The 14,719-nt window shown below is 35.5% G+C and overlaps 2 protein-coding genes across 2 annotated transcripts; one reads left to right on the plus strand and one right to left on the minus strand.

The window, feature by feature from the left end:
• The first annotated feature begins 818 nt into the window (after positions 1–818).
• LOC142505119 (putative cysteine protease RD19B) lies at positions 819–3,709 on the plus strand. The gene is made up of 4 exons (XM_075617951.1): positions 819–1,331; positions 2,036–2,155; positions 2,638–2,881; positions 3,216–3,709. Exons 1-4 carry the CDS (start codon positions 858–860, stop codon positions 3,482–3,484), a joined length of 1,107 nt encoding a protein of 368 aa, XP_075474066.1. The 5' UTR covers positions 819–857; the 3' UTR covers positions 3,485–3,709.
• A 911-nt stretch (positions 3,710–4,620) lies between these two features.
• LOC142505118 (V-type proton ATPase subunit a3-like) lies at positions 4,621–13,475 on the minus strand. Its single transcript, XM_075617950.1, has 18 exons — positions 13,167–13,475; positions 12,253–12,297; positions 11,747–11,869; positions 11,564–11,671; positions 10,439–10,549; positions 10,187–10,360; positions 9,860–9,997; positions 9,325–9,432; positions 9,018–9,125; positions 8,712–8,860; positions 7,948–8,101; positions 6,923–7,083; positions 6,645–6,851; positions 6,289–6,472; positions 6,080–6,160; positions 5,778–5,971; positions 5,478–5,537; positions 4,621–5,168 (listed from the first exon to the last, which is right to left on the minus strand). Exons 1-18 carry the CDS (start codon positions 13,314–13,316, stop codon positions 4,964–4,966), a joined length of 2,460 nt encoding a protein of 819 aa, XP_075474065.1. The 5' UTR covers positions 13,317–13,475; the 3' UTR covers positions 4,621–4,963.
• Between the last annotated feature and the right edge of the window lie 1,244 nt (positions 13,476–14,719).

The following is a 14,719-nucleotide window of genomic DNA, read 5'->3' on the forward strand; positions in this document are numbered from 1 at the left end:
AATTCACTAGAAAATGTGTAAATCGTTTACATCAAACAATGTTAGTGAAAAATATCAAAACTAAATTCTTTGACACACCAAGGAATTAAATAACATCGAAAAAAAATTACAACTGAACACCGAGATGCATAAACTCAAACACGCAATGCTCAAAACCAAACGAAACCACTCTTCGATCAACACTCTGCGTCAGTGTTGTTCTTCGAGTGTCGGCAACATCAAAATCGCAATGATCACTTAAGCTCTTCACGCGGAAATCTTTAAGTCTGAAATTCAGCAGCAAGAAAACAAGAGTTTAATTAGAATCAAACTCTACACAAGATTGACATGATATATCTTATAGATAAGTTCCCAATTTATGTTGAATAAATCCCATAAATAGGATTATCTATAGCTAAGGAATTAAATAAACAAATTAGTCTAGAAATGCAAAAATAAAATATTAATTGAATTTGAAATACAAGATTCTTTTCAATATCAATTTCAACTTCATTATTCTTCTTTAATTTCACGTGAAGCACCAAAGTCTATTCGATGGATCCCAAAATTGTACCTACTAGTAAACGAATTTGTCACACCAGATGAATTTCACCCGACGACCATCCACTGTTCATTGGTCCAATCTACACTTTTTGTATGGATTGCGTAGAAAAAGACAGGCTTATTATAAAACAACGATTTTAATATTTTATTTCGATAAATAATAGCAAATCACCGACTTTCTTTTACAACAAATCAAATCGAGCAACGTGGACTATTATTATTGGTTATCTTCACCTGCTTTGTGGAACGGTTATTACTTACAAATATGCGTACATTTTCATTTCTCTACGTAAGATTAGAGAGGAAGAATTCCCATGGCTTCTCGTTCCGCCACCGTATTCCTCACTTTTGTCCTCGTAGCGACGTTGTGTGGCTTCATCCTCGCTGCAGGTGACGAATCTGGCGAAGATTTGGTGATCCGGCAAGTCGTTGATCATGGAGATGATGGAGAAAATTTGCTGCTGAACGCCGACCACCATTTCACGATGTTTAAGAAGAAGTTCGGAAAGAAGTACGCGAATCAGGAGGAACGCGATTACAGATTCTCGGTGTTTAAAGCTAACCTGCGCCGAGCTAGGCGCCACCAGAAGCTGGATCCCGCCGCCGTGCACGGAGTCACTCAGTTCTCAGATCTCACTCGCGCGGAGTTCCGACGTCAACTTCTCGGCCTCAATCGGAGACTCCGACTCCCGGAAGACGCTCAAAAGGCTCCGATCCTACCGACGAACAACCTTCCGACTGATTTTGACTGGAGAGATCACGGTGCCGTTACACCGGTTAAGAATCAGGTACGTATGTATGAATCAGAATCAGGATTTGGGTTGATCATCTCCAGAGTACAATTCGAATTAGTCAAATTCTGGTTCTCGGAGAGAATTGGATATTATTGGTGCGACTGAAAAATTTAGGTCAGACTTGTATAGGTTCTTATACATATTTTTGCCTTAAGTTCCAACTCCAACCCAGTTACCTAGAATATATGCAAGAAAAGTACCTAATAAGCTTGAATCTATGCAAACTATCTAATTCAATTCGATGATTTGCTCGGTCGAGTATATTTGTGCTGCTCTGTATGGTTTGAGTGATGTGCATAGTGCATACTGTTAGTTTTGTTTTTAGTATTTTAATTGGAAAATTTCTGGCATAAGTAATCGAACATGAGTAACTATTGTATTTGACCGGATAACAATTGTTTAGATCCACATACCTTTATGAGTCTGTAGTTGAAATATATTGTTTAAATTCTGGTAGAAACGAAGATGCAAATAATTATTTCATCGGGGCTGATATATGATTTTTGTTCCAATGTTGGAGTTTAGAAGTGTGATGAGAGATCGTTTTGCCGTTAACTTTAACATTGTGATATTAATCTCTTTGATTCATCTCAAACCAATTTGAATGGTTTGATATGCTAACTTTTGAATTTTATTCGATTTAGTTACCTTACGTGTTCGATAAATCTCAGTGGTAATTTTTTAATGGTATCGTTTAGGGATCTTGTGGTTCATGCTGGTCATTTAGCACAACAGGAGCATTAGAAGGTGCAAATTATCTGGCGACTGGGAACCTTATGAGTCTCAGTGAGCAACAGCTTGTGGATTGTGACCACGAGGTTCGGCTTTTTTATTTGTCCCTTCTATTTCAGCCTCTTAACATTTGGTATTAACGAAACGTCGAGCAATGAAATCGAAATGTCCAAGGATTTTTACAATTCAAGGCATCTGTTATACGTTGTGCTGTGTTTATCCTTGGAAACTATGTTATTTTCTGTGTTTTGCCTCAATCACATTTAAAGACATGATACAGTAATAGGACGATGCAAACCCTAGAAGAAGGTGGAAATTGTAGTCGAGAGAAGTCAGAAATAATGAATGTGAAACACAGTTAGCCCATAGACGGTGCAATTGGTTTTTAAATATATGGGTATTGATTCCAAGTCTCATCGGATGCAAATATGATAAAAAGTACTTTTTCTCATCAGCCGTTAATTCTACTGTTAGGATATCTTACTGGTGAGAACAAAAACAGCCGTGCTGTCGCATTACTTGCTCTCCTCCCTTTAAATGTGTCGATCTGACCTTTCACTGTCTGCAGTGCGATTCAGGAGACAAAGACTGCGATTCAGGCTGTGATGGTGGTTTGATGAATTCTGCCTTCGAATACACTCTAAAATCTGGTGGAATTATGCTAGAAGAGGACTATCCATACACCGGAACTGATCGTGGAGGATGCAAATTTGACAAGACCAAAATTGCTGCAAAGGTCGCCAACTTCAGTGTTGTTTCCCTTGATGAAGAACAGATTGCTGCCAATCTAGTCAAAAATGGACCTCTTGCTGGTATCTTCTATACGCATTTATCAATTTCATTAGGTTCATCACATACATTAAATTGGAATTATTTGAATAACAATTGAACATCGTTCCATTAAAATATTCTATAGTTCATCTAGCGTGTTACATTTATTATCAATGACTCGTGTGGGCATTTATCAGATGTATAATCCCCTCCGCCAGCTTCACCAAATTTTCCTCGGTTTGTAAGATCTATTCTTATCTGAGTTCTCTCAAAATTCAAAAAATGTCATCTTTAAAATCACGCACCAGACGGCTATCTAGTCAAAAGATGTTACCACAGGACGGAACTGACTTTAATTTTACTCTCTGGGTGTAGTGGCTATCAATGCGGTCTTCATGCAGACATACATTGGAGGAGTATCGTGCCCGTTCATATGCTCCAAGAGGTTGGATCATGGTGTCTTGTTGGTTGGTTACGGCGCAGGTGCATATTCGCCCATTCGCTTAAAGGACAAGCCGTACTGGATTATCAAGAATTCGTGGGGTGAAAACTGGGGAGAGAAAGGTTACTATAAAATCTGTCAGGGACGCAACATCTGTGGTGTGGACTCAATGGTTTCTACTGTTGCAGCTGTAAGCACTTGAACAAAAGAGGTACGGAATTGCAGTTAACCGCGTGCCTCATCTCTGTATATAGAGGAAACGTGCTTGTACCGTCCTTAATTTCTGAGCACTAACTTGGTCTGGTGCAATTAAGGTGAATTGAGTCAACCTCATGTGATTCATGGAATCTTAACAAATGTTATTTAGATAGCATGTGTAATTTGTCAACTCATTGTGCTTTCATAAAAGTTACCGTATTTTCCCTTATTTTTTTCTTCTATAACCATTCATTTGCTTCAAGCGTAGCACTTTGCTTGCCAAATCTGGAATTTTAGGATGATGATGGGATTTTGGAATAATCCTTTTGGTAAAAGCAAAGCAACGACCAACAAAAATAATTTCTAATGGAAATTTATTGTATTCATCCTAGCACCACAAGTTCCAGACGCGATAGAATGATCTACTTCAGGAAAGTTATGGGCATGATGTGCATCACCAGAGAATGGCGCATGTAATTGTTGGGCACAAAAAATTTAACCTGTAACGGGTATTAATTTTTTTTTATACTAATTTTACGTGGAATCTCACAGTGATCCTAAGATGCAACAATGCACTTGTGTTTAGCTGGACTTCTAATCCCACCCAACTCATTAATTTTGAGAAAATATTTAGAAATTATTTTAAGATGGTATTTGGTACTTCTTTCGATGGAGTAGACATCTTATGCATATGCGAAGAGAAAAAATGCTCAATTTTCAAGAAACAGGGGTAGCACAGAGAAACACTTCCATTGAAAAAAGACCGAGCCTGCAAGGCCGATTGGAGCCCCAAATGTGGGGAAAAAAAAAAGAAAGTAGAAAGTACGAAACATTCAAGCACCACACTACACTAATAAAATAGACACGAGAAGGGTTAAAAATTGTAGTTGCCGCCCCGTTTCCCGCTAAACCTCAAAGCCTAACTCTTTCTTTGACTGCTATAAAAAGATCCCTTTCTTCTCCAAAAAATGTAAGTTTATCGAGTTGTTCCCATAATAATACCTTCATAATCCATAATTTACAACAGAAACTTCAACTGAAGCCCAAGCGAGGCTACGCCGGACAAAATCTATGCAGGCAGGCGTCACAACTGGTTGGGATACAGTAAAACTTTAGAATCCCAAAAATTTACACCAGCTCTCAAAGGCAAATAACATCACGAGGAAACAAATCTCAACAGTAAAGGGATAAATACATCATTATTTTTTCCCCGTTTCCTGAAATAGAATAAACAGCAAGATATATCCTATCAATCTGTATAAATAATACAACTGAGTGACCTTTAAACGTCATCCAATGCAGACCTCACAAGACTGCTTATTACACTCAGCTGACAAATGATACAAGACCAACAGAACACTCAACGTGAAAAGAATCACGCATAATCCCAGGCAACAATTTAAAGAATCATTACCTTCAATAGACTCCGGTCCCATGCACATATAACGAATATTATTTGAATAGTAATTTGTCTCGAAGTGTATCATTCTTCTTCATAATCGAGTGAGGCAAACGAGAATGGATAAAATTTGTATCCATCTCCTTCATAGAACTTATTTTGGAACTCCACCCAATGAAGTCTCAAGGCATGGAGGAAGGCGCTAAGTGTTTCCATCACTAACAACACACCAACAGTGGCGAATATGAAGACGATTAAGCCAACGATAAGGATAATTACATTGTTATATCTGCCAAAAAAGAATGATCAGTCGAGATAAGGCCTATCATAAGAGGTCCTTGCGTTTGCTAGAGATAAAAATAATCATTCATTTGTCTATAATACCAGAACTTCCATAAAAAGTCTCTTGTCATTCACTAAATATTAGACATTAATCAACTACCAGATTAAACATTGTTTGGGTCAACCACATAGTCCACAAGTAAAAGACATCAAAAAATAGTTTGAATGATTGCCGCTCAAATTTTATGAAAGAAGTATGACACAAGTTTACGAACACCTGCAGACATGAATAGTTCAATGAAATAAATGAACTCACCCCCATGCAAGAAGAAGAACCTTCTCGTAGAACACACTGGACAACTCAGAGTGGGCAAGACTGATCATCACCAAACAAAGGAAAAGATTAAAAAATACGTTTGTTAGCATAATGAACTCGACACTCAAATATGAAAAAGAACTAGGATCTTGCAATTGATAGCAGTTCTCCTTATATTTCATAAGTTCAACTAAAAATCCTTACAATATTTAATTATACATGTATACTGACGAGAGAGATGCAAAGCGGAGCAAACATTCACCATGTATAGGCCAAATATAGGGTGTAGTAAAATGATACCTAAGAGCCCATAAACGAAGATAAGATGCCGTATTTGAAACTGCCCCAAGCACAAATTCTATTGTATGGATAAGCTGATGCACAAAAACTTCACTGAATTCAAACTCTTCATGACCATGGGAATTGTGATTTGCTTCTGACTGCAACGACTCGTCTGTTCCTGGAAGGGGTGCATAAGACTCTCCATGGTGCCTCTGAATATATTGTAATAAAAATGTCGGGATAATGTAACAAGATATTAGAATATTATGATAAAAATTTGTAATGGATAAACTAAAGAAAAAAAGTAAAAACTTGCATACATTGTGTTCTCGCTTCAACAGGAACGGCTTTGGGAACAGCATCCATGGTACAGAAACAAGTGCCAAAAGTAACAAAACAAGCTGAATGCGCAAAGAATGAAACAAGTTCCAAAAATTATACAAACCCCAGGAAGATTTAAGAGCTTTGATTGAAGTGATGAAATGAAATTAATCAAAAGACAGACATTTTATTTTCCATTATTCCCAACCTGAACTGTCTTCTGACCAGGGAACAGCTGGTTTTCACCAAGCTCATCGGTAGGACTCAAAAACATGTATATCATAACATGATATAGGTCAGCTTGGGATCCAGTGCACCATTTAATGATGATTAGGACAGAGAGATAGCCAAATAGACTGTTCAAGAATATCATTTGGGGAATAAATTGGAACCTGCGACACCACGGGGTCAGTATAGTAGACAGGAAGATGTAAATCACTATAAGGAATCTCCGATGAATTTTCATTCAAATAATTTACCAACAAAGCACTTCTATATGAAATTTATCTAGATTTAATCAGTAAATGTGCACCAGCAAAAATATTTTGAATTGCATCGACTTACCATGTATTCAGGCTACTCTTGAAGAATTTGGCATTAAAATAGCTCAATATTATTCCCAGGTTCATCTGGGAAACTCCAAGTAGGATCGACATTTTCATTTTCAATGAATTAAGAAACGGTAGCTCGCTGCGTGTACCATGCCATGCAGGGTCCACCCCAAACGGATAGGTATCTCGTTCTTTGATCAAGCCCACAGTAGTAGAATCCCTACAAGATTTAAAAAGTTCACATACCAGCAGAGCTGCGACATCAACAAAAGATTCAAGATCGTGAGATACCTGCAAGCCGGATCGCGGCACACATATGCTGAACGGGCAAATAATTCAAATGGCACAGAAAAGAATTCATTATAGATCAACCCAGTGTAAATTGAGAAAAGTGCCATAAGTAAAATGACATATCGACCACCGAAGGTCATTTCCATGATGTCTCCAAGTTTCTGCATTTATGGAGATTGATAAAATCACGTCACTGATTTCACATTCATATATAAGAAACATAAATTTTCAAGCTCACGATGAAAATCCATACTTAAACTAGTATTTTGACTTGCATTAGCTCAAATTGCTCAACTAATCCTCTAAATTCCAAAAAAAGATATCCAATTCATCCAAGCATGCCTATGACGCTATTGACGAGATCTATGCAAAACAATACTGCAACCATAGAATAGGAAATTCAAAACTTGGTTTCGAATGTTTCAAATGGTTTTACATAACTTCGTAATACAATAATCAAAAAGAAAATAAACAGAGCTCGATATGATAAATTGGGACAAGATGACCCAACTTTATGACCAGGAACAGGACAAATGATCCAACAAGTGACTAGAAAAGTACAAGAAAGTTGTACACAAGGAAAAAATCCTAAAAAATCCGATCGCTGATACTAATTACTAGCAACTGCACACAAACTTGGTGCTACGCAACACATTACACATTTTAAAAGTTTTAAATATTTGAATTTTAATGTGTTGTATACCATTGATTGAGTAAATATTTGTCAAACTTTGAAAAAAAAAATAAACCAAAAAATTAAACAAGTATTTTAGGAAAAATAAAGGAGGACACTAAAGGACCAAGTGAATTCTCCACAACCTCCATATAGAGATAACTGAGTTACTAGTCAACAGAGCAAACAATCAAAAACATCTTGCAAAATAATCTATGATTTTATTTGGTAATTTGTTTCTAGAGTCCCAAAAACATTTTTATAAGATGTCATTTTTAATAATGGAAAGAGATTAAGAAACCATAATTGCAAATATTCTATTGATAGCTATATCAAAAAAGTATGCCATTACCTGACTAGAGAGTTTTTTCTCTCTGAAAATAAGAAATAGTGTTGCAAGTAGAAGGCATATGCCATGCCCCCAGTCACCAAACATGACAGCAAAAAGAAATGGAAATGTGACAATGGTGAAAACTCCAGGGTTTGCTTCCTGATACTTGGCAACTCTGCAACAAGTAAACTAAGAGGCATGAAATGTCATGCAAAATATAGTTCGTCTTAAAAAAATGCTGAACTCATTGCATATGAACTACTAATATAGAAACACGACATAGTATTAGGTCAAGGTAATGGGGTGTGGAGTAATATTGCTAATACATGGAAGTGGATGGGAAATGTAACAAAAAAAAGCCAACCTCTAGAAACTTCTCTCAGGTACATCAATCAAATTTGTGAAGGTCATAATGTCAGCATAAGGTCCATAATTTTTACGCAACTTGATTACATTCCCTAGGGGCCAGAAACATATTCTTAGCTTCATGAACTTTCAGGTAGTTGAATATTCATTTATTAATCATGGAAACAGGTAGCTATATTATGACAAAAAAATACATGAAGATTCCCTACACTAGAAAGTCATAATGCATAGTCACAGCCATGTTGCTGTTTTTTCAAAGTTCAAATGCTAGCAGTCCCATTTGCCAGTTATCACCATTTGATTAGCTATTTCACAAGTCAATTTCCAAAACAGAGAGCTTATACTTGAATGAACCTAAATGTGTCTACCAGTTTACAACACCATCACATTAAATCTCTTTACTATACAGAATAACTCACCCATATGCATCAACAATCTCTTGGTAAGCGGTAGTGAATTTGTTTGTTCGAAAATATGTAGGTGGCATTTCACGTGTTTGCAAGACTTGAAAAATAGCATCAACCTGTGAATTGGAGTCATGTGTAGCCCGGTGCAATGCATCGTGAATCTGAAAATAAGAAACATCCTCTTTCAGAATGAACGATATTGTTAAAACATAGCACTTCACTTTGAAATCTCATGATTCAAAGCTACAACTGCTACCATACTTGCCATCACACAAATAAAAAAAAGGGGGAAAAAGAAATGTGTGGGATAGTAGTCACCTGTTTTGAGGCAAAAACAGGACTCCATCCTTCTGCCACTAGACATTTCTTGGTGACATCTATGCTGAGCATATTCAGAGTATGATAAATGGATTTCTCCTTCCTCACCTTCATTAGAAAAATAGTTTATTAAATTCGTAAGACATTAAAATACAATCAATGTTAGTAAGAGGAACAACCATAAACATGCAAAAACACTCTGGCTTTTGGTACATGGTTGATAATTCACAGCTTAGTGCTGTTTTGGCAAAAAACCCACAAAAATTAAGAAAGCTACAAGCAATTTGTTAAACCATGGTTGACAGACCAAGAAGTTCCACTGCTCAAATTGTTCTCCAATAATTTGCAGCAAGTTTCCACGACGCACCAGGCCTGCATCTATTGTAGTTTTCAACTCTGAGAGTCTACCGGAGGTCTGAAATGGAAGCAGAAGTAACACAAGAGTACAATTTCATTATCTCATATGAGACCATCAAAGAAGAGAAAAAGGGAAAAAAAGATCTCAATAAACATTTAATATAAGGGGAAAATTATGCAAAGTACTACCCAAAATATAATTGAAAAATGGAATAGCCAAGGAATTAAGTGCAATGAATATACAGGAGAGAAGGAAACAAATCCACTTTCAGTCTATAGGAAAGAAAAAAAAGGACAGCAGCCTGGCAATCAAGAGAAAAAGAGACAACTAGAGGAGTGTTAAATTTAATCCAAATTGCAAAAATCAGGAAACTAAAAAAAATGTTAGAAAAGAAAAGAATGAGCAGAAAACAAAAGAGACGGGTTTATGACAATTGGGTCCATTACAAATCAATAATACATGAACTCCAATGTATCTTGTATACCTCCGTAATCATTTGAGCTTGCTTGCCCAGGTCCTCATTGAACGAGTATCTATTAGCTCCAAATGCTTCACATATTTTGAGAATTTTCTTTTTTGCCCTTTCTCCAGAAAAAAAGACAGCAAATACATTTTTTTCAACCTATGTCATAAAAACCAAAAATTAGTTTTCTCCATATTAACTTTTTGGTCTCAGTCAAGAGCTAAACATGAGTAATCAACCTTTTTTTAAATACCATAATGACTGAACAAAGAATGTATCTAAGCATGATTCAGACTGTAAATGTGTGTCATAAAACTACATAAAATAATCCAGATAGTTTGTGTAAACCTTCTCCCCGGATACAGGATCAATGACTGTGTCATCAACTGCAGCCTGCTTCAGAAACACATTACCCCTGGTAGCACGGAATAAAATCCTCTCAAAGGCCATTGACTTTTCCCTGGGAACAAGTCCGGTGATGAATCCTAACTTAACTTGCTTGGTAGAATCAACTGTCACTCCCTGATGACGGAAGACATATCTGAATAAAGTGAAATCCCCAACTTAAACGGGATCAAATATCGAAGTTCGAATTTGTACCTGCTCTGATAATAGCGGAGTCTCCAAGGACTCCTCACCACTTTGATTTGATGAGTATTCTGTTTGATGAGCTTCAGCACTGCTCATCGCAGAGTGAAAAAATTCACCAGCCTAAGGAAATATAACAGCATTTACAATAGCCAACATGGGTCAGCAACAAAACCTGGAGTAAAACTAGGAAAAAAGAATGGCGCATGACAAAAACAATCAAAGAAAATCAACAATGAAAAAGCATGCAGTGAACAAAAATAAAAGCAGATATTTCAAAGGTTCTCTAATTATGCAGATGTAATCAAGGATAGAAGTTGCACAAAATATTTTGTTTCATGCAATAAAAATCAATTTCTTACTCGTACTGCTTTAAGAAACATCTCTCATTATATGTATACACAACGAACAAGACTATCCTTTATGTCACATTACTGCCAAAATCCACAGCAGTATTTGGTAATGCTTTTTGTTTACATTCTCCAAAAAAAAAGAATAATAATGATAATAATTACTAAATATAGATGATATGACATGGCTAACCAAACAAATTTTCCACGAAGTGACATCTACAGTAAAGTATAATTGATTTAAAAATTAAACCAATCATGCTACAGCACATAATATATTCACCAAAAAAAATTCCTAATACACTCAATCAATCTGTTAAAGTTTACCCAAATATCACGCAGTATTTGATAAACTCGAGTTGTACATTTTTTTGCTACGTTTTTTTAATAACCTGTGTTGTAAGTTTAATTAAACAGTAACTAGCAAATCTTAGCACCGATAGATGGCTTCCTTCAGTGAAACATATACAGAGAGAATTGTGAAGGGGGTCAAGCAATGGAACATAAAAGTCGGTTGTATAAATAATACCAATATCTTTTTTTTCTCCTCACTGCTGTTGGTCATAATGTAAGTGAAACTTTTCTAGTGTTCTGGAAGAATAAATCTTTTGTGTTAAATGATCATCTTGAGGTTTTTTAGGTTCTAGGCTCTTCCCAAAAAAGAGATACAAGAAGAATATTCACATTATTTTTTGTTACAAATATTTTCTACTTCTCTGCATAACTCAAGTGGGAATTAGATATCTACAACAAATGCTATGAACACTGAGAAATAAAAACGGCATGCCTTTTGGAGAACGAGCCTGTATTCTACTAGTTCGTTATAGGATCGCTGCAACTTTTCACTATTTGCGTTTATTTCAACCAGCTCAGCCTCAAGGTCCCCGAGTTTAACCTGAAATCAGCGAAGAGCCAGGGTCAAATACATTTGATAGTTAAGAGTGAGTTAAATACGAAAAGTAAAACATACCTCAAGGTCATCCAAACTAAGACCAGGTTGTGTCATTGATCTTTCTTGAGATGACAACCCTGTCTTTGACATTTGGTCACGGAAAAATCTCAATTTTCGTGCCATTTCTCCACATCTTTTAATCTTCAGAAAACAAAAAAAAGAAAACAAATATAATGCTCAAGCAATTTATGCAGCTGCAGAATGCGTATATTTAAAACCAACAGGTGATAAGTTGTATGCTTGACTATACAAGAATGAACATGATGATATAAAAGAATATAGCAAAAACCAACTGACATTCTAATGAAATAACTAACTTAAGAGCATTTATGAGGATAATCAAGCAAGAGAAAAAATAAGACTCTAACTGCTGCATTAACATAGTCTGGCATCACAAACACAACCTCCAATCTCACTTTGTTGACTTGTCACTACCCAAATATATTTGCCATGAAATTTTTGCCAGAATCATCCAAATGGCAACTTGATAAATAAACAATTGTCTTCTAATAACAAACATTTACCTGGGTGGCATATGTTCGTTGGAATGGACTTTTTTCCACATTCAGCTGCGAGGAAGAAAATAATTACATCATATTAAGATGAAGCAGCACACAAACTCAAAAGGCAACAAATTTAAAGTTTACAGTAATAATCTAGGAGCATTCTTTTAGTAAACATAAATCATATAAGTCAGGAGAAACATTAAAAAACAAGCACATTAAAATAAAATAGCGTGTAAACAGGTATCAATTTTCACATCATCGATCGATAACCATTTGAGACTATAACTTCGAGAAATACTATCACAAAAAATAGTTTTTAGACCGTTTTAAAAGACACTTTACCCATGAAGTATGAAGGCCTAGAGGATATGATTTTAATTGCACGGAGTCTGGATATGTCATTGCCACAGTAAATGGCTGAAGTTATTGGTTGTACAGAACTGCAAATATCTGGTTACTGAGGAATTTTTATAGAAAGGCTAGATTCAGTACATAGAAAAAATTTCAATTTAAAATCCCTAACTTCTAAATGCAAAAATGAAGCACAACATCGCTCAAAATAAACCCTACCTGCAGCACATTGATTCAAGAAACCGCATACTACCAAACAAACAAAGCAAACCAAAAGAACCAAATCCAATAACAGCCACATTCCATAGTCTCAACATCTCTGTTTTTCGTCTAAACGTAATCTAGATTCTATCAAGAGCAAATCGGAAAATGATTGTGAAGTAATAAGTACTAGAATCAGTATTTCTCTATCTTCCTCAGAAACTAACTAATAAACACAAACAGAATCAATCACAAGCATACATCAATCCCCCAATCAACAATGGCAATACCTAGCTACATCACATTACCGAAAAAAAAGCGCAGATAAAATCAAATTTTCACCAGCAAAAGACATATAAAGCATAAGTCGTCGTACTAACATCTTTGAATTGTATAAGACCGATATCTCCGAGGTACGAGATTGAGAGATTAGCCGATTCGACGGGGATAATGATTTGGACGAGCTGCATCGGTTCGGACCGCATCAGATCCATCGGCGGACAGCATCCTCCTCTCCCCCGCTCCCCCATCTTCAGCGGTTCGATTCGATTGCCTCTCTCTTCCTATGAATATATATAAGAGTGGAGAAATCTCAAGTGAATTTAGGAATTACGAATTTTGAGTGATTGGATTATTGAATAATTCTAGGAGGGGATCACAGAGAGAACATAAGGAAGAGGTGGATGGCTGGGATTGTCTTATTCAACCGCCCCTGATTGAACTAATTTTATTCCCAATTTCGCTCCTGTAAATAGTAAAATTACACAATTGGCCGTCTAACTTTCATTTTCTCATTTCTTTTTTATTTTTATCGTTATTGTCATAGTTAACCATTAATTTGTAATTTTTTAAATTTCGATTTTTTTCCACCAAACTGTTGAAAATGTATAAGAAAATCATGACGTGACAACATTAAATGATAACACCGCACCTAAAATCACTGATGTGGTGTTGAATATTGTTGAAACATGCTACATTATGATGAAAAATGACTAAAATTGAAATGAAATACAAATTAATATCGTAAATTGACTGAAACATAAACTAAAACGAAGGATGCAAAGTTATTATATCAAAATTATAATTTCCCTCCTGTGATACAATCATAAGCTATGCTTTCCTTTTTTTCCGTTCTCAGAAAAATATTATAATTAACTAACAAATAGATTAATCATCCGAAAAAATCAACTCTATACGTCTAAATTTTAATATAATTTGTAATATTTCATAGAAAAGACACTTAACACAAAAACGTGTGTCATGTTACTAGTATATACACATGTATATGTTGGAATCATTCATTTTATTAATAAATTATGATATAAATTAAATAAAATGGGAAATATTCATACTTTTTTTGTAACTCTTCTCCGAGTGGATTCCTTCGCCTTTTTTTGGGAATAGAAGAATAGCTAATTATTCGAAGTTATCATCGAGCATTCTTTTCTGTCTGGAGTGACTCTTTCAATCTTTTTTAATATTAAAAATTTTCAAAATTTGATCTTTAAAAAAGAAAAACAGTTCTCGAATTAAATTTTAGTGATTCATACGAGTTTCCACAAAAAAAAATATTATTCCATGCTTCTTCTTCTTCTTCTTTTTTTTTTACTTATGACAATGCATAAAATGGCTGATAAAATATTTTCAAACTAATTAATAAATGAGAATCTGTTTGCAACACACATTATCGCGTGAGATATGAAATTTAGTTTATACAATATCAAGATCTCAAGTTTGAGACGAAATATTAAATTCGTCGTTCAATTGTAACAATCTTCTCTCCCAACTCAAATAAAAACGCATATACCAAAATGAAATTTTTTTAGGCCAATATATCTCTTGGAAGACGGCTAGGCCAAAGATCATGAACCCACCAATGACCGCTCGAAGAAGACGATGAATGATAAGCCAACCCTTGTCGTCGTATCATCAA

This window comes from Primulina tabacum, chromosome 10 (genome assembly GCF_025594145.1).
Source record: "Primulina tabacum isolate GXHZ01 chromosome 10, ASM2559414v2, whole genome shotgun sequence".
NCBI classification, from domain to species: domain Eukaryota; kingdom Viridiplantae; phylum Streptophyta; class Magnoliopsida; order Lamiales; family Gesneriaceae; genus Primulina; species Primulina tabacum.